Genomic DNA, 22,511 nt, shown 5'->3' on the forward strand with positions numbered 1-22,511 from the left:
ATTTTTAACATTTGTACCCCACAAACAAAGACACTTATAAACTCACTGTTTTTTTCTTCACTTGTATATGTATAATGTATATTTCTTTATAAATCTGAAGACAACAGTTTTGTCTATGTCATGTACAGATTCATCTATAGAGTTGATAAAGCCTGAATAACTTTTACTAGTCTAACTTTGCTCTGCTTGGTCTCCAGAGAATAAGAGTTGAGTTACCTGATTTGTTGAACTGTGGATGCAATTTGTTCCTCGTGAGAGGTCATGGTTAAGATGAGAAATGGGCGTCACACCCAAAGTTTAATCACTTTCCTTAATGGACTTTATTCACTATAATCGGACAGGGTACAGAGCACCAATGTTGACAGACAGATAACAATGGGATAACAATGAACTTAATAATTAAAAAAATGTGCTGCAAATACATTTGGTTATACAATGAATACTGAATAAAATTCGGAGTATAATTAATAAAAAATAATAATTAAAATACTAACCCACAATGTTTAAGAATGCGGGGCTTGTAGTGCAGACCGTGCTGAACTCTGGGTAATGTAGTCGAGGAGCGCTGTGTTCGCATGTGCGTTGTTAATAGTGATACACAGAAGGAAATACGAGCTGTTTTCATGTTTATCTCAAGTTTATTTGCAAGTTTTGCCCTGCCACCCGCGTGTTCAGATGTTGTAAACCTGATAAGAAAGCGATGGAGACTGTTTCGTTGGAAATAAAAAAAATGTGCTTCGGAACCACATTGTCTGCTCATCACTGCGTGTAAACAAACCCGAGTGAACTGTTACAACTACCGTCACGATAGCCGAGGCGGATGATAAAAAGGTAACAAATGCTAACATAGTCAGCCAGTTACATACACGCAGCCACTACATTTGAACAACACAAATTCTTAAAGGTATCCCCAGTGTTTTGTCTGCACTGAAAGTTACTGTCACGTTCGGGGGCTCAATCGCCAACTCATTTTCTGTCTAAATAATGTACACTTGTAAGTCTTGGCATTTGAGCAAGACGAAGAAATTTCGCGACAAATAATAGGACCTTCTTAAAAAGTTTTAAAAAGTCCTCTCGTCGCCTGCAGCTCTTCTGAAGGTAAACGCATAGTTCATTCTGGTGTTAGATATGTCAGTAACATTGTTTTCTTTTGCTGTTATTTGGTTATGTACTGGTCTTTATTATTTGCGTGAGTTATCCAGTCTTGCACTTTAACGTCATTATAAGTTATGGTTTTACTATGGTGAGGGATTTATTTGCGACAACAACTTGGCTGGCTGTATCAATCCTGCTAATTTCACCAAGAAGTCCTCGCTGCAGCTTGCAGCGCGATGACGTGGTGGATTAATCCAGTACGTAGTGGATGTTCAAACACGCATGCGCAGTGAATATAAATCCAAATCCAGTGCTCGGTTGTGTATTTAAACACAAACATTAACACGCTTGCCGTCAAATGCCGATAAACGTGCTGTTGTCCTAGATTAGTTAATAAATTTACGTGGATACCCACGGGCAAAATAATACCATGTTTTCGCGTGTTCAGTGCAGTTATTTTCACATAATTTATCCATAAAAGCTGATCGTATTGAATGAGTAAGCTAACGTTACCCCTAACGAAAATTAACCATGGTTTTACTACAGTTAAAACCAAAAAAACATGGTACTGTAGTAAAACCATGGTAACCACAAAATAACAATAGTTTTTGATAACCATGGTTTTCAAAAACAATAGTTAAACAATGGTTAGTGTAGTAAAACCATGGTTTTGCTGATAATCACACCAAAAACTATGGTTACTACACTTTTACCACAATAAAACCATGGTTAATTTTCGTAAGGGACTGTAAACTCATTTTACATTTTTAGCATTGTGTAATGTATTATCTTAACATGTGGTAATGTTAAGATGTATTAAACAATCATCTTTAAACAACAAGATAAGGTATATTAGCAATGATACATGTAACGTTTTAATCAATCATTTATTTGAGTGTTGTATTGGAGTTATTTAAAAAATATTCTATTATATATATATATTTATTCAAGTTACTGTTAAATGGAAACAAAAATAACTTGTCATTTATTTAAGTTGTTTGTTTATTTAACTTTTACCCCACAGCTTATTCAATTCACTGATGATCAGTGACTGCAAATATTAAAACATTTTAACAATAAACATTAGGCCTAAACATGAACTTAGTGAAAACTCAGCTAGTCATCTTTCTGTGATTTACTGTTTTCTACATTAACTCATTCTACATAATGTAAACAACATTCTGTAAAAAAAAACATTGATATCTTTAATATTGAATCAGAATCAGCTTTATTGCCAAGTATGTTTTTGTCACATACAAGGAATTTGTCTTGGTGACATGTTACGGACATAAATAGAATGACTAAGTTAAATTAAAGACAATAACACACTAGTAATATAAAAACAAAAATAATTTAAATAAGCAGCATGGTACAGTAAGTATATATAAGTATATGTATATATATATATATATATATATATATATATATATATATATATATATATATATATATATATATATATATATATATATATATATTCTCCTTTTTTACAATTGTGTGTAGTGATGCCTGTATGGATGTTCAGATGCTGTTGTTGTACAGATAGATAATAGGTGATATTTACAGTAGCATAGTTTAGAATGGTAGTTTCAGATGTACAGTATGTGGTGATTATAAACAATATAAAGTTATGACAGGTTTGGAAGTTATGGGTGCTTTAATTGTTTAGGTATATAACCTGAGGAACAAACTGTTGTTTATAGTGTTCAGTGCTTTGTAGCGCCGGCCAAAGGGCAAAAGTTCAAAGAAAAAGTTGGCTGGGTGTGTGGGGTTGACTGAGTAAAATCATGTCAAATGTCAAAATCAATGTGAAAGTAATGAAAATAACACTTTGATGCTCATTATATCATAATTACATTTCAAGACTTATCCTGTTTTTTCACAGGCAGGGTCACATATAACTGACTGCAGTCAGCACAGGTAAAGCTTTTGTCACAGTTTGATCTTAAATAGTTTAAAGTCAGTGCCACGCCACCACTGCTTTACTGATGCAGAATAGATGAACAATTCATCCCTGGGACACCCTTCCTCCAACTCGACCTGGTGGACAGTCTGTAAATAAATCTCTACACCACGGAGAATGTGTTCCAGTTGACAACACCTATTTTAACAAAGAGAAGTAAATATTAAAAATTAACTTAAATGTATAGTCTAAATCTAGGGATACTTTATATGAATTTAGAATAAAAACACTGTTACTATAAGCACACACACACACACACACACACACACACACACACACACACACACACACACACACACACACACACACACACACACACACACACACACACACACACACACACACACACACACACACACACACACACACGTTTGGCAGATGCTTTTATCCAAAGTGACATGCTTTAATTAGTATGTGTGTTACCTGATGATATTTGCTAATAATGTAATGCTCTAATTGAGCTATGGATTTTTTTTTTAAATTAAATAACTTACTGTCAAGCCAGACTACAGGAGCCTTTTCTCTGAAAGATGCTTTACTAACAACATAGTGAAAAAGCTGGCATGTCAACAGTCTGATAAAAGCCACATCTCCATCTTCTTTAATGAGCAAGGGCATCTTGCCAAATCCAGTCAAATCTACAAAAAAACAGTCAAATCTCATTAAGTTGAACTTTTCAAATAAAAATGCAAAGGATTGTTAACATATAAGTACTAAGTCTCTTTTATAAAAAAAATCCAATCCAGATGTATTAATTTAAGATTAAGTGACACTGGTTACAGTATGTGCACCTATTACTGGGCAACTGTCCTTTAAAAAAACATTCATCTAGAACAATGCAATAGCATTAGTTAGCCTAAAAAAAAGCATTAGTTAGCCTAGCAAAATCAGGTTAGTTTTACATTAGACCTGCAGTCTGTCCACGCGTGGCATTATGTTCTGAAGTAACGTTATGCTTAAAATGAGAATCGCTGTGTTAGCATATTAAGTCACCTTTATACCGCTTCGGACACATAACACTAACGTTACACAAGACTATACGTGTTGAAACAACAAATCAGTAAATAAAGATTAATTACCTACCTTTATACAATCACTGTTGTTAAATAATCCTTCGTTTTTCGGCAGATTCTTCTTGAAATACCAAAGCACGTGCGATTGTTCATCAACAACAACACTGCACCGCGCATGCGCGTAACATTATATTCACTGCGCATGCGTGTTTGAACATCCACTACGTATTGGATTAATCCACTACGTCATCGCGCTGCAGGCTGCAGCGAGGGGTGTCTCAATTTCACGGCTAGTTGCTATATGAGTAAATATATAGACATAACATTTTGATTTGATGTCTTTTATTAGCTTATTTTTAAGAAATGCAAACCTTCTGGCAAAACGTTTCCAGACGCGTTAAAACAAGTTAAAAGTCAAAAGAGGAACATTCGGTTTAATCATTGTAAATACAATCTCATATACGTTATTAATTATGCATATTTATTCTGTATTAATTCGTAGGTATTAAACTGTCCCTGTTAACGTGACTCGCTCGCACTCGCGTCCGGGTGAGGCTGTGTTTCAGGCGGTTGTTCAAGGAATAAAATACCTTTGAATGTTGCGACTGGCCAGTGGCCAATCAGTACCAAGCATTTTACAGTGCCATGTAGTAATAATAATAATAAAATAATAAGATGAACCAGGTGCCCCACCAGTAAAATAGGAGGACCCCTCATTCTGTATTCTCTGGCGCCGACACTGCAGACAGCGTTACAGCTAAAGCAGTGGTCTCAAACTCCCGGCCCGCGGGCCATTTGCGGCCCGCCCTCCCCCTCTCTGCGGCCCGCGTCACCCTTCAACAATATAACGTAATCTGGCCCGCAGAAAGATTTTTTATTTAAATTCGTTTTTTTTATTTAAACGTTTAAGGGTCCGGTCACATGTCGCGTGTAACAACCACTGATCTATATAAATGACTGGATTGCGCATGACGTCACAACTGTGAAGCCACCGCGCCGCCATGTTGGTATACCCAAACGTTCTATTAAATCAATGGACGTGATCAGATTTTAATGATAAAACATCACTTTACTAGTCTTCGTTTTTATATCTGAAGTTACCCTGTACATTATTACAACACAAACGTCCTAAGCATGTACATAGTTATTTACTGAAAGTTGTACATTTTAGTTTTTAATCAGTTATTATACATTCATCTTCATTGCAGTATCAGATCAGCAGACAGACTGCAGCATATTTAGTATTAATGACAAACGTGCTCATTCTGAAATTTAAATAAATAATCATACTTTGTACCGTATGTGCATGCAATAATTTGCTGGTTTTATGTTATCTTAACTTACAAGTTACCTCAACTTATTTAGAGAAATAACGCTGACCGTGTAGCTGAATGTCAAAAAAAAACTTTATTTATACCCGTGTCATTAACAGAACGCAGCAGACACACTCACCTTAACGGTTTTTTATAAATCCATTTTCCTGCCCGATTAAAGCATAAACATTGCAAATAACACCAGAATTAACAGTTAATTTACGTACACATATCCTAAAAATAATCTTGCGTGACTGATACGCTGTAAAGCGGGTGAATTTAAAACATGATTTTGAATGGAAGTCAATGACGCCGTCTGCCGGGTTGGGTATACCAAGATGGCGGCTCGAACTCTGCGCTGGCTTCACCAAACGCTGTTACGTTAAGCGTTCTATGCGCAATCCAGTCATTTATATAGATCAGTGGTAACAACTCGAGTTAAAACGAGTCGAGGCGTTTCTTAAAGTATGTTTACTTTTCAAAGTGCTTGCTTGGGAGCGGAGGTTGCGCAGCGTGGGGTCGCGTCACCCGTTGCTACGCAGCCACGAGCGCGCGCTCCGTGATGGCGAGGGTAACGGAATGCGTGATCGGATTTTAATTCCTCTCGCGTCAATCATATCATTGTCACAATGCGATCAGTTCATCTGATCGCGACTTTGTAGTGTTTGTCCAGAGAAGATTTGTTACTTCCGGGTGGATACTCTGTTACTCAGAGAAGAACTGCTGTGGGGTTATTACTGTAGTTCACATCAAGTCACAGCTTCTAAAGGAGACACCGCAGTGGGAGATGTAGTGCAACAGTTTAATATTAAACTACGGATGAGAAAGTGACCCATCAAAGTGCCCAGGTTAGGAAAAGAGGAAAGACGAGGAGAAATTACAGAGGATACAAGTATGTACAGTTCTATATGAAATATATATGAAGTATAATACATTATTATCTTGCTTGCTTATACATAGAGCATATACTTATGTAACATTGACTACCCATCCAAATGTTTTAGGATCACTTTCACTTATTAATATTTTTCTAAATATAATAGCAAATTCATTAAAACGGTGGAATAACAAAAAGGAACATAATAAAGTCAATACTATGACTAAAACAGTCAAAAATAAATAAAAACAGAACACTTACTGTTGGTACATTTTTTATAATAGTTTATAAATGTATAGGAATTAAATTTGTTAGTTTTAATAGCCCTTAGTTAATAATTCAAAGCCTAATAAGGTTAAAAAATATTTACTTACTTTTATAAAATAGTGTATGTTAAAAAATAAAAAACACTGTTTATATATTTTCAAGTATTATTATACATTAAAAAATATTTTAAAGAAATATTGTACTTTTTTTGAACATTTAAATAGCTCTGCGGCCCTCTGATGAAATGTCAGTCTCAGAAATGGCCCCAAGCCAGTTTGAGTTTGAGACCCCTGACCTAAAGAGTATATTGTACAACACTAAAAGGGAAGATTTTTTAAAAATGAAACATGTAAAATGTTTGCTATAATTGTGATGATGATGATGATAATAAAGGAATATAACAGAGATTATAATCCAGACTAAATCATTCAAATCCATCATCTCTCACATGACTGACAGCCTCTTACAGTTGTGTGCTGTGATTTATTGATCCAATCTGCTTCTCTTATTCTTGTTCATCCAACACATTGACAGTGACTGTGGCGGTGGATGTGGGCAAAGAGCCGGCAAATGGATGATCGTTCTCAACAATCACAGACAGAATGAACTGCTTGGTCACCTCGAAATCCAGAGGCTAAATGCATAAAACAAGAATGAAAGTTTATATTTGTGTGTCTTCATGTTAACATTTTATGAAGATCATTCAGTACCTTCACAGTGGTGATGATTCCCTCCAGCTGACTGGGTCCAGTACTGACACTGAAAACTCCTCCTTCATCACCACTGATAATCTTATACTTGGTTGACCAGGCAGGTGATCCAGGTTCATCTCCATCAGTAACTGTGAGGTTGGCAACTTCAACTCCAACTTGATTCTCTGGGACAGATACAGTGTACTAAAAACAAAAGCATATATTCACACTTAAGGACAATATACATTAGTAATTTACTAACTAATCAGTTTAAGACAAATATCTTAACTTAAATTATGTATGTTACATCTGTTTGCTTAAATTGAGGTGGATTATCATTGCTGTCAGTGACAATAATAACAGCTTTGCTGGTCGTTGGATATCCGTTTCCTTGCATGTCTGCAGCCTGAATGACTAAAGTATAGTTGGACCATTTCTGAAAGAGAAGACATTCACATGAACTACATTACAATCATATCTCTCACCTCTCTATTCAGACCTTCACTGTTCACACGAATCCCTCCGGTTACAGCATTGATGTCAAACATATTTGGATTTGGTGATGGTGGATCTTGGCTGATAATCGAGTATCTGAGATCAGCATTATCAGTATTTGGATCATCTGCATCAGTGGCTGTGACCGTCATAAACTCATAATCTTCGAAGAGAGATCAAATTAGATGATTTAGTGCCTCTTATAAATCATATCATGTGAAAGTGTGTTTAGAAAGGAAACTCCACTTACCTTTAGGAGCAGCGTCAGGAACATTTCCATTGAAAGGATTTTGTGTAAACTGAGGTTTATTATCATTTTGGTCAATCACATCAATAATGATTTCCATTGGCTTCTCTTTTAAGCCTCCTTCTCCAACAGCATGAGCGATGAGCTGAAGACAATGAAATGTTAAAGGGTTAATTCACAAAAACATGAAAACCATTTAATCACCCTGAACTTGCTCCAAATCTGTATAAATTTCTTTGTTCTGCTGAACTCAAATATATTTTGTAAAATATTTATAACCAAGCAGATCTGGGGCACCATAGACTGGTGAATGGTGTTCCAGAATTTTTTTTTTAATTTAAAATGTTTTTGGTGTGGTTTATTTTATTTTTATACATCTGATTGTGAGTAAAGTTTAAATCTTAAAATAACTTACTTTATATGAAGCTTTTTTCTCTCTGTCGAGGGGCTGCGTCACATAAACAGATCCTGTAAGTTTATCACAAATAAAAAGACCCACAGGTGGCTGATCTGCTCCTTCACCTGTGATACTGTACGTCACCTTAGTTTCAGCAGCATAATCTGACCTAATCTAAATACAGAAAGACACAAAGTCAATAACACAATTTATTTTTTTATTTTTTTCTCAGACTCTTAATAAATTCTGCCTAAAACCAAGTATTTCTGAATGGCCTGAGGGCGGGTTTGGCGCGAAAATATTTGGTGAACGTATAGGCGGTTTCCTCACCTTTGTAAGGTTTAGTTTTAATAAAAGCATCTGTTGAAGGCGTAAATGTAAATGATGTTTACTCACCTGAGCCAGAAATTGTGGGAAAAGGCCATTAGTGTTTTCAGATTCTCTCAAAGGTGGAATAACCCAACCTCTCTTTGCTCTCTTTAGACCTGCTGAAGACCTTGGAAACTCCATAACCACATCATCTGAGGATTCAATCTAGAAAACAAAATGTTTCAGTTAAAAAATGTATTGATGTGTTTAAAGCAGATCTAATAATGTCCATACAACTCAAATTTGTATGCTGTTTTTAATTGTTGGGTTAATTTAAAAATGCATTGTGTAATCTTGACAGAAATGCAATACAAATATCCAAAATAATTATATTATCAGTGGTGTATAAAGACCTTACTTAATTTTTAATTCCCAGCAGTATTTATCTACATACACTGTAGTGTTGGGGCGATATGCCCCAATTTGAGATTGTCAATACATGATAGTATCGGGGTGTAGGGCAATGGTTTACTCATTTATTTATTTGTTCTTTTTTTACTCATTTATGTTAAATCACTTGATTAGTGGACACAAAAGAATCTGATTTACTCTAAGGGCAACACTGTCATGACTTAATTTTAGATAAAAGCATAAATGTAAAGTGAAGCTAGGGTGGCCATTCGTGCCAGTTCCGCCGAACACGTCCCGAACAGGATTTCGGGTGCGTTCCCTGGAAGTTGCGTTGCTTGACCACATATGTCATTGAGTTTCTCACATTTCAGTTAAAATACATTAGAAAAATACGATTTATTTCTTTAAAGACATACAATCATTATAGTTTCATTCTTACCTTGAAATGTAACGGTTGCTTTTCTGAAATTGAACCCGAAATATTAAACCTTGATGACGTATGCGGTCGACCAACGCGACTTCTGGAGAACGCACCCGAAATCTTGTTGGGGACGTGTCAGGCAGAACTGCCACGAATGGCCGCCCTAAGTGAAGCCCACAAACCCTCTCATGCAAGGAAAAGCACGCAATGCTTAATGGGAAACTATACACGATATTATTGTCTATCGGCCCAACCATACACTGTTGGTCTCCTTACATGGAAGTCACCATTTTGCACCGCCATGTTTCTACAGTAGCCCTAACTGGACAAACTGCTCTACAGAGCGTGTTTTGTCTCTACGTGGTCTCGTAAATTAGACATGTTTGTCCTGTGGTGGCTACCGTAGCTTCTCTATGCATTACAAAAGGGAGGGATGAGCTGTGGACTGAGTTGTTGGTTGCAATTTACAATCAACACCACTAAAATCTACACACAACACCTTTAACCCAACAGCTGGGTTTAGCCCTTTTTGACCCAATGCTGGGTTGAAAATAACCTTGAACAATGCTAGCCTAAACCTGGAATGTCCAACAGGATAAAATAAAACCTCCCTGTCATTAAAATGCAAATAACTGAACTTAAAATGAACCATTAGTTGTTATCTCCAGACTCTTGTGTGTACCTGTTGAGTGACATCCACCGCAGTATTCGTGTGATGGTGAGCAGTACATTCAACTCTGACAGATGTTGTGTGCTTCATACCACTGGAGTCCCAAGCGTGTACATTAAACTTAATTTGTCCTTCATTAAGAGTCACCAGTGCCTTTGTTCTTACACTTCCATCTGTTCTCACAGCGAACCGCTTGTTGCCCGACTGAAAGACTGATCTTGATCTTCCATCACAGGCATTGAAGATTACTATCAGAGAAAAAAACATGATGGGCACAATAAAATTTGGGATAATGAGTTAAGATTTTTATTATACAGACCAACCCTTTAAGTCTACAATCTTAGAATAAAATGGTACAACTAGGATGGTACCAGTGGTGTAGTGCAGGGTATACACAGTATGTGGGGTAGATGGCATCGGGTATACCCACTTCTGCTTTAAAAAACGAGAGTGTAACTTAAGAGTATTCCCCAGGCACCACTACACCACTGGATGGTTGACAATGTTACTCTTGCACTTGAAAATCATGAATTTACTTATAATATTTTTATAGATTTGTCAAAAGCTTTTGACACAGTTAATCTTTAAATTGTATTGGAAAAGTTGTACAAAAATGGTTTTCATGATCTTACATATTAGTGGTTGAACAATTACATCTCGAATAGAAGACTGTTTGTTTGTGTTAATGGTAGAGCAAGATTACTCTGTGGGGTTCCTCAGGGGTCTATTCTTGGACCCTTACTATTTCTTATATAATGATTTATCTAATGTTTCAAATATTCTTACTTCAATCTTAAATCTACTGGTATAATAAGGAGGTTTAGGCATCTTGTTACCACAGAGTGTCTTCTTACTCTTTATTATAGTTTAATTTATCCATAACTCTCATATTGTAATATAGTTTGGGCAAGCACTTTTCCTATTACTCTTCATAAAATGTTTTCTCTTCAGAAACGCTTTGTTAGCATTGCAATCCGATCTAAGGTAAATACTTCATCGGATCTTTTATTTCAAAAACTTCAGGTTCTAACTGTTTATGATATCAATATTTCTTAAATTTGTGCTTTATTTATAAAATATATTCAGGTGAAGGTAACATTCCAGAGCAATTTACAATGTAATTTAAAGTAAATTTACAGGTTCACGGTTACTTAACTCATCAATGTTCAGATTTTCATCTCCCCAAAATACTTACTTGTAGAGGTCAATACTCTACGATTTAGGGATATTAAATTATGGAACGATTTATCTTATTTAGCAGAAATAAGATAAAAAGTTATAAAAGATGTATAAAGAATAAAGATGTATAAAGAATAATTGTATTGCTGCTTTGTAACTGTGCTTTTGTTCATTGAGGTTTTATGTATTTTATCTGCTTCTTTTAAGCATATTATTATTTTTATTATTTTCTCTTTCTTTTTTCTTTATTATTTTTGAAAGGGTACCGGCCCAGTGATGCCTTTTTTATTTCTGTGTTTATGTATTTGATTATTTTAAGGGTGCTTTTAAAAATCCACCTTTCTTGTTTCGTACAAAATATAACATTGTCAAAACTTTTTAAAAGAATAGAAAAAAACAGAGACATAATGGCCAAAGAAAGAGAAACAAAACAAAATTTACATGCAGAAAAATAAAGTTATCCTACAAATAAACCACTTTTATAAATTATTATGTTTAAATATTTAAATAGCTCATGTATTGTACATAATTTACTGTAAACATTACAACAATGCTTCAATGTTCAGTTGTTTAAAACTAAGTGTTGTTATATACAAGGATTTTAAGTTTCTTACTTTTGCCGAGTCTTTTGCCACTTTCAAGGTGATCACTGCGCACTTTAAACACAAATGACTCGGAATCAAATCCAGGTGTGCATGGCAACTCTTCGGCAAATCCACATGAAAGTACCTAAATACAAAAATTAAAAAAACAATTAATTAAATTCCTTTATGTAACATACTTCTTTTTATATTTATGATATTGTGAATAATGAAACAATAAATGTTTGACACATATGCACAATAATCTAGCCTAAAATTAAATCAATTAAATATTCTAATGACTCCAAACTGTGGATTACATACTTTATAAAATTACAAAAAATCTGAATGTTTGTTACGTAAGCTATTTAATTCTAAACTGATGTGCTACTTCTGTCATTTCACATTTTAAAGGGTGGAGTTACAGAACGAAGGGGCGTGTCTTATTTAGTATCTAAGTCTTGCACAATTCCCTTTAATTAAAAATTTGTCTTTACTGCACTTTTATGTTCACAAAACACATGCAACACTGAATAGCATCATGCTGTTGAATGTAAACTAAATATGTTTAGGTTATAAAAATAATGTTTAAACATTTAAACAATGTTACATGAAGAACAAACAGAATTCTCTTTTATTGTAAGAGCACAGGAGATTTTAAAAAGGCAACTAATCATAGGAACATTTCAGGTTAGTTTTAAAAACATCAAATACATCAATTTTAAAAACATTTCCTGCTGTGAGGAATAAAATCTTACCTGACATAAGAAAATAATAACTCCTAACTGCACAATGATCATTTTGTAAAGTTGTAAAGTCTTTCAGATTTTTCGATGAATGTTAAGCTCATACAGCTGCTCCTCTGAAAGAAACAAAAATTCCCTAAATTTCGCAATGCACACACATCTGGTTTTCATCATTGCTTTATTAGCTGCCTGTCCTGAAGGTGTGGTCTATACAGTTATATAACAGGACCAATACATTAAGTATCAAATTCAAAAAAAAATATGTTAAATAATGGTTTATTTAATTTGGACAAAAATGCTTTTTATGGAACACCAACACTCCTCTCTTATGTGCTTTAGGAAACATGAGCACACATCATCTTTTTTTATATAAGTTAAAAATGGCATGTTTTTTTTAACTTGCAGTTACATTACAGCAATAATACAAAATAGAAAATATATCAGACAAAACAAAAACATATAAGAGCACACATCGGACGTAGTGTCAGTGACGTCATCCATAGGTGTGTGAAGAGCTTTTTTTAAGCCAATTGTAGGTGGTGCATGCTGCTGCCATCTTGGCCGCGTATCACAGACCAAAAACAATTTTTGTATCAGGCTGTAAACATATTTTTTCTGCTCTAAAGATGGGAATTTTAACATGAGGGTCTATAGTGAATTGACCAGACTAGCGGCCAATCGATGAATTGCAGTTTAAATCAAGGTTGTGGCTAAAAGGGATACAGCTACGACCAAGATCTCGCGAAATCTCGCGGGATGAGCGCGGTTTCCATCCTAATCCCAGCCCTAAACCGAAAATTTAGACCCTAATTTAGCTGTATCATATTTAGCCAAAACCAATTTCTTCATCCTAATTCTGCACCCAAACCTAACCCTAAACCCAACATCTCGCGAGATGTGGGTAGCTGTATCCCGTCTAGCCAGAACATTGAAACGCTGCACACACACAGCAACATCTAGTAGTCTAGTGGCAGATGACGATAAGTCACCGGTGGTTATATTGCTTTGGAAAATGCTTTAAAAATGACTAAAACCAAACAACTGTGACTGTTCAGTTATGGTTTGCCGTTTTACTGGAGTAACTGCTGTAGGGCGTAAACACACGGAAATATAATTTAATTCCGCCTAAACTCCTAAAACTTCGCATGATCCGGTTAAGAAATAGAGCAACACTTATCACAGATACACCATAAGGATTTCAATGAGTCTCATCTATGATGATAAACATCTTTCAGTTTACCTCAGGCCACAGCTGAATGTCTTCAAATGTTTCAATGCATTTTCTCCTCATCCAGTATAAGGTAATCTGAAACCCTCATGACAAATGCGTGCTACAGTTATCTCATATTTGGTTTTTTAGTCATTTCAATTTTCCAGAGCAGAATATTTTCATCCTATTATAGTTTTTTATTCTTATATCCCGACACAAACCGAGTTGCTAATTGTGCAATATTACGAAACCACCAGAAGGGGGCAGACATGCCTTATTTCTCGCACTCTGCATTTTCATTAATAACTTTTATGATTGAGACTGTCATTTATCTCTCAAACAAAAAGTATTTTATCTGTATAATTCTAAAGACACTTTAACTCATTAATTTTACCCCTGTAAAATAATTTACTAAATAGCCAACATCTCCTGTATAGCTGTGTATCTTTATAGCTCAGTGGTAGAGCATTGCGTTAGCAGGGCAAAAGGTCAAGGGGACACACATACTAATAAAAATGTATACCATCTCATGTATAGATTCATCTATAGAGTTGATCAATCCTGAATAACTTTTCATAGTCGCCCAATCAAATGATCTGTCTTTGTCCTGCTAGATGGGTGATTCTCACGAAACCATTGAAACACCACGGCACTAATGATTTTAGCTTTAAAATGTATAATATAGTAACATTAAAAAGCATCAGAATTAACTCAATACTGTGTTCTACCTTGCACAATGTGTGATTTCAACATAAGAATTTATAATTGGAAATTTTATCTCATTTTCTGCTGAAATTCTCATTACCGCAATGTGTCCGCCTGTGTTTGAACATGCGTTATGTTGTAATTTAATCAAATTAACACAAAAATATTAGGGAAAAAAATAAATGGATGTTTTGCTAGACTACTTTAGATGACAGAAAAAATATTTACTGAATATTCATATATATTAATAATGAAGAAAAATTAGGAATATGATGTGTCCATGCCTGATGTTCTCATCCTCCGCAACACTTTTTGAGAACAGTTTAAGCACACATACAGAATTTTAATAAAGTTTGATTTTGAGTGACCAAGCACATGGACCAGTTACTTCAAGATGGCTACCAGGTAAGATCATTTTTTACAGTTAATTTGAAATATTGTCTTGTCAGAATGCTTACACGACATTTTGATTATCATTACCGCAACAGATGCTTATTAAATGTTAATTTAATTAATAGAAGCATAATACTTTGATTTTAAATGCATGTGCAGAATCTCCAAATTATGTTCTTTCAGGTTTGTCATGTCATTTTGAAAATATGTCAGTGTTGATGTTTTCTGACTGTTGCGGTAATGAGATTTTTTAGGACAATTTTTTTAAATTATGTTACAAAAAGTGTTAAATGATAAGTAAAAGTTTTTAAATTAATGTTCCCATTTACTCCAGACTTTGTATTTCAATGTCTGGTGGGGAAAAAAGTAAATTTAAGCAATTTTTACATTTTCATGCTTGACATTTTTAAAACCAAGTTTTCGTGAGAATCACCCAGGTAGACCTACTGGTCTCCAGAGGATCAGGTCTTCGTCTGTTTTTCTCCATGCATGTTTACCAGGACTGTACCCCAGAGTCTAGTTATTTGGATTTGTTGAACTCAGTGGGCACAAGTTGTTCCTCGTTCAATCCCACTAGCTGCATATTTACAGAGCCCTTGAGAATGCTTAATGACAGGGTACGGAGAAGTAAACTTCAACACTTTCTGTGCTGTATTTCACCTGTGTGTAATGACATAAGCCAAGGAGAGACACGCAAACATCCGTACCTCAGCAGTGCTTGTTAAATAAGCATGAATCTTTCTAACGGGCAAATTAGCATACCTAAATGTAATATCTTGTGTGATTGTATATGTGTGTGTGTTTGAGAGAGAGAGAGAGAGAGAGAGAGAGAGTTTCTCAGCTACATTATAACAGAGAGGCTGTAATGTTATGTTCTGCAAGCGCGCTCCTTCTCCAACCCCAAAAAAGGACATAAATAAAAGCCGGTCCACCAGAGGCCTTTTTTAAAGAGGGATGGTTTGAAGAAGAAAGAGGGAGACAGGGAGGAATGAAGGAAAATCTTTGCATCAGAGAGAGACAAAATTTCTTTTGAAGACTTAATATGGGGTGAGTTGAGTTTGTGTGATGTGCACAGATGCGATGGGTCTGTAATTGACTCACGTGTTTGTGTGTGTGTTATGTAAGTTTATGTGTAACTAAGTCATATATGAACAGGGAGGATATTCCAACGCCTCTTGTCATCAGTTTAGGATGTTTATGAGTGGGTTTGCGCTGGTCATTTATAGTTAGTTAACTAGTACATAACCATGAAGTAAAACGAACCTGTAATTTATCTTTTTCATTATTCCCTTTTCAGCTGGGATCTGTGTCAACATCACAGATTTATGTTTGTTGATTTACAGTAACTGTGTGGTTGTATTTTCTCACTCCAGTTCAGCGCTCATATTTTAACAACAGCGTGTCAAACCATTAAGCTATTTTCGGACAATGTTCTTTTTTATCTCGGGAACAATTTCCGAACCTTTAAATCAGTTGAGCGTGTGCAGGTCTATTGAGGACAGCTATAAACTTTATTAAAACATACTAATAAAACATTTCACTGCAAAGGCAAAACTGATCTCACTCAAGGGAGATTTAATGAAAGTAATTTTACCTCACATTTGTTTTGGTAGTAACTAAACTACTGCACTTGATTTAAAATGAGTAAGATGTTAACTTTGTGTGACTGATCGAGGTTGTGTGGTTTTGGCAAAATCATTGAACTCAAGGTCTGCAACCTCTGTTATTATTTTTCTGACCTAGTTGGCCACATCTTTCAGTAGTTGCCTTTATACACTGTAGAAAAATTGGTTTTGCAAGTCAATTCAACCTACGCTTTTGGGTTTTGACTTATAAAACTTATAAAACAAGTTGAAGTTGTTTAACTTAATTTGTTAAGTTAAAGGTACAAAATATTTTTTACAGTAATGAACTACATACTCCAGACAATTTTTTTGTTTGTCTCTAATAGAAAAGTGACTGAACCAGCACAGAGATGACAAACAACATATATGGATCGTTATATAGAAAAGTGTGCTAATATTTGCGTGCATGATAGCAATAAAAATAACAAGATATTTGTTATTTGCTTTAATGAGCTTTAAATTCAATTTAAAGGCAATGCATTTTTGCAAAACAAATCAGTCATTTTGATTTAAAGAGCACGGTCTGATTTACGTTTTTATATTTCCTTTGGTGTTTAAGTGTGTATTAGCACATGTTAACGATATGCAAAAGGTACAAACCCCAAAGTAATAATAATAATAATAATAATACATAAGTCTTATATAGCGATTTTCAAAGGACGCAAATACGTTTAACGTTGTCGTGAGTTATCGCTCCAACGTAAATTTCAAACACACGGATTGTAGGCAACAGTTTACTTCCTGGGATTGATGAGAAGAGACCGACATTATCATAATTCCTCCCGCTTCAGGTTCTCAGCATGTAAGTTAAAGGATTAGTCCATTTTCTTTAAAAAAATCCAGATAATTTACTCACCACCATGTCCTCCAAAATGTTGATGTCTTTCTTTTTATTTTTTGAGGAAAATATTCCAGGATTTTTCTCATTTAACGGACTTTAATGGGCCCCAACACTTTTAATGCAGTTTAAAATTGCAGTTTCAACACAGCTTCAAAGGACTCTCAACAAACGAGGCATAAGGGTTTTATCTAGCGAAACGATTGTCATTTTTGGCAAGAAAATAAAAAATATGCACTTTTAAACCACAACTTCTCTTCTTCCTCCGGCTGTGTGACGATCCAGCGCGACCTCATGTAATTGCGTAATGACGTCAAAACGTCACGTGTAACATAGGAAACGCACATTTGCAGACCATTTTAAACAATAAACTGACACAAAGACATTAATTAGTATCATTCCACATACAACAATGTCGCAACGGTCCTCTTTCTCCACACTTGTAAACACTGGGGCGTAGTTTCGCATACGTCATCCGTGATCACGACCAGAGGAAGATGAGAAGTTGTGGTTTAAAAGTGGATTTTTTATTTTTCTTGCCAAAAATTACAATTGTTTTGCTAGATAAGACCCTTATGCCTCGTTTGGGATCGTTTAGAGTCCTTTGAAACTGCATTTTTAAACTGCATTATAACTGTTACGTGTTGGGGTCCATTAAAGTCCATTAAAATGAGAAAAATCCTGGAATGTTTTCCTCAAAAAACATAATTTCTCGACTGAACAAAGAAAGACATCAACATTTTGGATGACATGGTGGTGAGTAAATTATAGAGATGTGCATTTATTTTTTCATTTCGATTCATCCATAGGTTTGAAAAACGAGTGCTCGATTAACTGGGGGCGGAGCAATCAAAGGGGCTGGGCATATACGTCATGGTGAAAATGAAAATATTTTAATTTAAAACACTCAAATAAAACTTAATTTTGAAGAAACTATGACAGAAAAATGAACACATACTAGATTATAAATTAATTAAATGTTTTTAACAGAAACCTTATAACAGGAAAAGTTGCGTGATGAAGTTAAAGGGAAGTTAAAGGGTTAAGGGTTAATAAAAACAAACAGATGCGCTTTCTTTACTGACGCACTCTACATAATATTAAGCCTTATATACAACATCAATGTATTATGCAACGTGCATATATCTGCACAAGATGCAAGACTTAAACTAAGTTATGTACTTGATAGAAAGTTTAACTTTTTTTTAAGAAAATGGACTAATCCTTTAACTCCTGTCTGCATTGCATTGTGACCGAATCTTTAAAAAATGATAAAGAGCGCCATGTTTCCGGCTGACGTCACGATTCAGGCCAATCACAACGTACAAATTAGTTGGCCAATCAGGGACACAGAGCTTTTCAAATCAGTATGTGGAAAATAATGTGTTTTTTTAACCATAAACCACACAAACACATTGCATAATACCAAATACACAAAATAACATTGTTTTTAGCAAAGAAATAGGTGCTCTTTAACACATGTCTTATAAACTAAAGTGTATTTAAAATTACACAACTACATCAAAAACTAGATGAGCCCATATATTCATTTTAATTTACTACATTTTTTAATGTACTTACTTATAATTCCTCATACAGTGACTTTACGTCTGTTATGATACATACATCCTTACAAAATCAATCAATCAATTAATCAATCACTTTTCTGTGCTTTATGTCATCATGGTAAAGCTTAATGGAAAAACTATGTGTATTCAGTTTTTGTAAAACAAAACTAAAAAATAAGAGGATTCTCAGTGAGACTGTTTGGAGATCTTCGCGTGCCAATGGTGGCTGTTTAAGATCTGCATATAAGTCATTAATTCCCACCGGGTGAAGAGATACTGTACAGAGCCAAGTTCTCATTGTGTTGATCTTAAATTTCCATTTTTAGGCAAGGGTTATTTTAAAGCACTCTTTCTAAAAATAACACCATGAAGAGATGAGCAAACATTTTCCTGAGAGAAGCTTTGTTGATAGAAACTTTAACATGATTGATTCCTGAACCTCCAAATATTTATTATTAAGGGTCCAAGTGAATGGTGCTGGAAACAAAGTTTTAAGCCCGGGATACACTGCAGGATTTTTGCAGTCCTATAAGATCATTACCTTATCACACTGTGCGACATGAATCGTTTAAACTTGGGTACAAAAAGCATGTAGAGTGTATGACGATGACACCTGTTGAATCGGAGGCTGCGACGACTGCGACACACATTATGCTGCGTTTAAACCAACCGCGTTTCAGGCGTCAAAATCGCGTCTAAAATCGCATTCGTGCGTGTAGAGCGAAGTGGACACACGGAAAAAGCAAGCATTTGACGTGTTGACGCTTCTTATGTTGTAAAATAGCGGTAGTTCGATAGCAGCGGACAGCGGCTGGAAGAACGCATCAGGGATCGAGTAGGCATCACACCCTAACCAAGATTTTTTTTTTTAAAGTAGCGTTTCTTTTCATGACAGTCGAGATGCGACATGTTGTCTTTCGTAGCCTTTTACTGTATCCGTAAGATTCATAGACAGTAAAAGATAAGAAATCCGTAAATCGTAGCAAGGTAGCCAATGCTTGTCAGTAGCCTACTGGTACTCGGTAGGTCCTCAAGATGGCGGCATGACGTAAAAGGTCACATGACTGAAATCCATCTACAGGCAAAATCCGCTTCTTGTGGGAGGGGCAAGTGCTATGTGGTTGTCTGTTTGCAGGATGGTTGATGTTAATTGTGCATTTATCAAGAGAGTTACCAGTTTGTATTTGGTAATCTTACTATAGGGGGAAAATAAACGGCGCGGGTCGATAAACGTCACGTGATTCAAAAGTGAAATGTGTATTTACAACTTACCAGGTTGCCCGCTGACACTCTTCCAAGCGAGGTCCTTTTAATTCCTGTCTCTATAGAAATAAGAACTTGTTGTATAGCTCCCGGTGACTGCTCACGGACAATATCAAGCGTTCCTTCAGGTTGAATGAGTGACTCCGGGCGGGGCTGCCGCCACAGCAGCAAGCAGGCTACTGATTGGTTAACGCGGCGCGAAATTCTGCCAAAGTTCACATTTTTCAACTCGAGCGTCAGCGGGCATTTCGCGTCAAACGCAAAATGCACAAAAAGCACCGTTCGCGTGTAACGCACGTACCACGCCAGGCGCTCAATTTGCGCCGCGAGACCTCCAGACACGCTTCAACGCGTCTTCACATTGACTTAACATTGAAATCACTCGCGCTTCATGCCTACACCACGGCTGGTGTAAACGCAGCATTAGTGCAACGTCATTAGCATGCGCTAGTGGTTATCAAATATGCAGAAACAAACACACTGTGAGTAATCATGCTGAATTTCTGACACTGTTAGAAAACTATCGCAGTCTATCTTTGTTTCGCAAGGACCATGAAAATAGGACCACCGATTAAGAGCCACGATCACAGAAATTGCCACAACGGTTTCACAATGGTATTCAGGCCATGAATTTTTGGAAAAACATCCTCTGTGCCATATATGGGATGCTTTTTGGCTCCGTTTACACAACAATATTTTTAACCAAACTGATAAAAAAAAGTTTATTTGCATTTGGCTGTTCATTTGGGTGTTCTGGGGTCCTGATAATGCAAACTTTATGCAAGAGGGGGCAAGTTTTTGAAAACGACGCCTTGTTGCAAACTACAAAAATGCAAATCTGTGATTATACGGTGACATCTTGCACATGTGGTAATTCAGTCTTTAGGCATGCATGTTTATAACCAAAATAACAATAGCAGCCTACAGCACTGTGTTTGTGAGTTTATGACCTGTAATTCTTAAAATTGCATGTAGTATTTTGTATTCTAAGTGAGTTTAACTCTTTCCCCGCCATTGACGAGTCATCTCGTCAATTAAGAGAAAACGCTTTCCTGCCAATAATGACGGCAATCCATATTTCCGCTATTACCCACTACTAGGTGGCACTCCTACCCGACTTATAAAACACTAAAGCATCCACTTATCCAAAAACAGTAAAAACTCTCAGCTTTTTGTTCAAAAATGTTTTGAAAGCAGAGGGTCTGTTCTTTCATTTAATATATTGTATGTTTATATAAAGAAGAAACATTTTTGGAAGGCATTAAACTTTTCAAGAAAAATGGTGTCGCTAAAAAAAAAAAACCTGGCGGTAAAAGAGTTAATTGCGAGGACTCCTAAAATCTATGTTTGACATCAATCGATCTGTTTTCAGCAGTTATTAGGAAAAGTATTAGGAACGTTTAAGGAATATTTCAACAAAGATTGAAAATTAGCACATATTTTACTGCCCTTAATGCTATCCTATGTGTATGTGATTTACTTTCTTTAGCCAAACATATTTATAATCACGACACACCTGAGAACCAATTATTGTCTTGCGTGCCGACATGGAGCCATATGTTCTGTACCGTGTGTTTACATTTAAACACGACATATCGGTCAAATACTAGGGGTGTAACTAAATGTATTCATCCCGAACCATCATAGTACATGAGTTGGTGTTATGTTGGCAGACAAACATATAATCTGTAGTTTAGGAGCTTATTGTGAGGTTATTGTGCTGATGACCGCAGCTGTATTCTTTCATTTGGATTGTGTAACTCTTAACTCACAGTGAAATCTAGCAAATTGTTTTGATTGTGATGATTTTAGAAAAATTTGAAAGCTTTGCGTTGATGCAGCCCAAACTGTTGCATGTTTATATTTAACTTGCAAATATTTCTAGATCAGTCTGTAACTTTAGTCTGGGTCATGGGTGTAACATTGTTCATTTTAAAATGAGATTTTACTGCTTTAAAAGCACTTTCAAATGTTGATCGACCAAAACACATATCAATATAGGTGTAAACAGCCTATGATATGTGTAAAACAGATAGATCATTCAGTTTTGTAAATGCATTTATCAGGGTTTTCCTGTATATACTGAAAACATAATTCATTCAATTTACTTTTAAAGGTAAATGGTCACAATCAATTTATTTAAGCTACATTTAAACAACAACAACAAAAAAAATAGAAAAACAAAACAAAAAACTTTTGTTTAAATGTAGCTTAAATAAATTGATTGCGACCA

General features: G+C 35.5%; 2 protein-coding genes and 1 long non-coding RNA gene across 4 annotated transcripts in view; 1 reads left to right on the forward strand and 2 right to left on the reverse strand.

Moving 5' to 3' along the window:
• LOC129452727 (cadherin-1) overlaps positions 1-12,845 on the reverse strand; it is a 49,294-nt gene extending 36,449 nt beyond the window's left edge. Inside the window, exons 1-6 of the mRNA XM_073858844.1 lie at positions 12,689-12,845; positions 11,964-12,078; positions 10,183-10,418; positions 8,756-8,893; positions 8,378-8,533; positions 7,966-8,107 (exon numbers count right to left, since the gene is read on the reverse strand). Coding sequence (XP_073714945.1) covers positions 7,966-8,107; positions 8,378-8,533; positions 8,756-8,893; positions 10,183-10,418; positions 11,964-12,078; positions 12,689-12,730 — 829 coding nt within the window. The 5' untranslated portion in view covers positions 12,731-12,845. The remainder of the gene's footprint in view (positions 1-7,965; positions 8,108-8,377; positions 8,534-8,755; positions 8,894-10,182; positions 10,419-11,963; positions 12,079-12,688) is intronic.
• Positions 2,307-4,327, reverse strand: LOC141353095 (uncharacterized). The gene is made up of 3 exons (XR_012360126.1): positions 4,142-4,327; positions 3,553-3,696; positions 2,307-3,196 (listed from the first exon to the last, which is right to left on the reverse strand). It is a non-coding gene; the product is annotated as an uncharacterized lncRNA (long non-coding RNA).
• An 829-nt stretch (positions 12,846-13,674) lies between the features above and the next one.
• pde5ab (phosphodiesterase 5A, cGMP-specific, b) overlaps positions 13,675-22,511 on the forward strand; it is a 64,050-nt gene continuing 55,213 nt past the window's right edge. Inside the window, exon 1 of one of the 2 annotated variants that reach the window (XM_055216828.2) lies at positions 13,675-13,977. In XM_055216828.2, the coding sequence (XP_055072803.2) occupies positions 13,943-13,977 (35 nt within the window). In that variant the 5' untranslated portion in view covers positions 13,675-13,942. Of the gene's footprint in view, positions 13,978-15,862; positions 16,032-22,511 lie in introns of those variants that run through there. The other variant, XM_055216829.2, reaches the window with a different exon arrangement.

This window comes from Misgurnus anguillicaudatus, chromosome 21 (assembly GCF_027580225.2).
Source record: "Misgurnus anguillicaudatus chromosome 21, ASM2758022v2, whole genome shotgun sequence".
In the NCBI taxonomy this organism is placed as follows: Eukaryota; Metazoa; Chordata; class Actinopteri; order Cypriniformes; family Cobitidae; genus Misgurnus; species Misgurnus anguillicaudatus.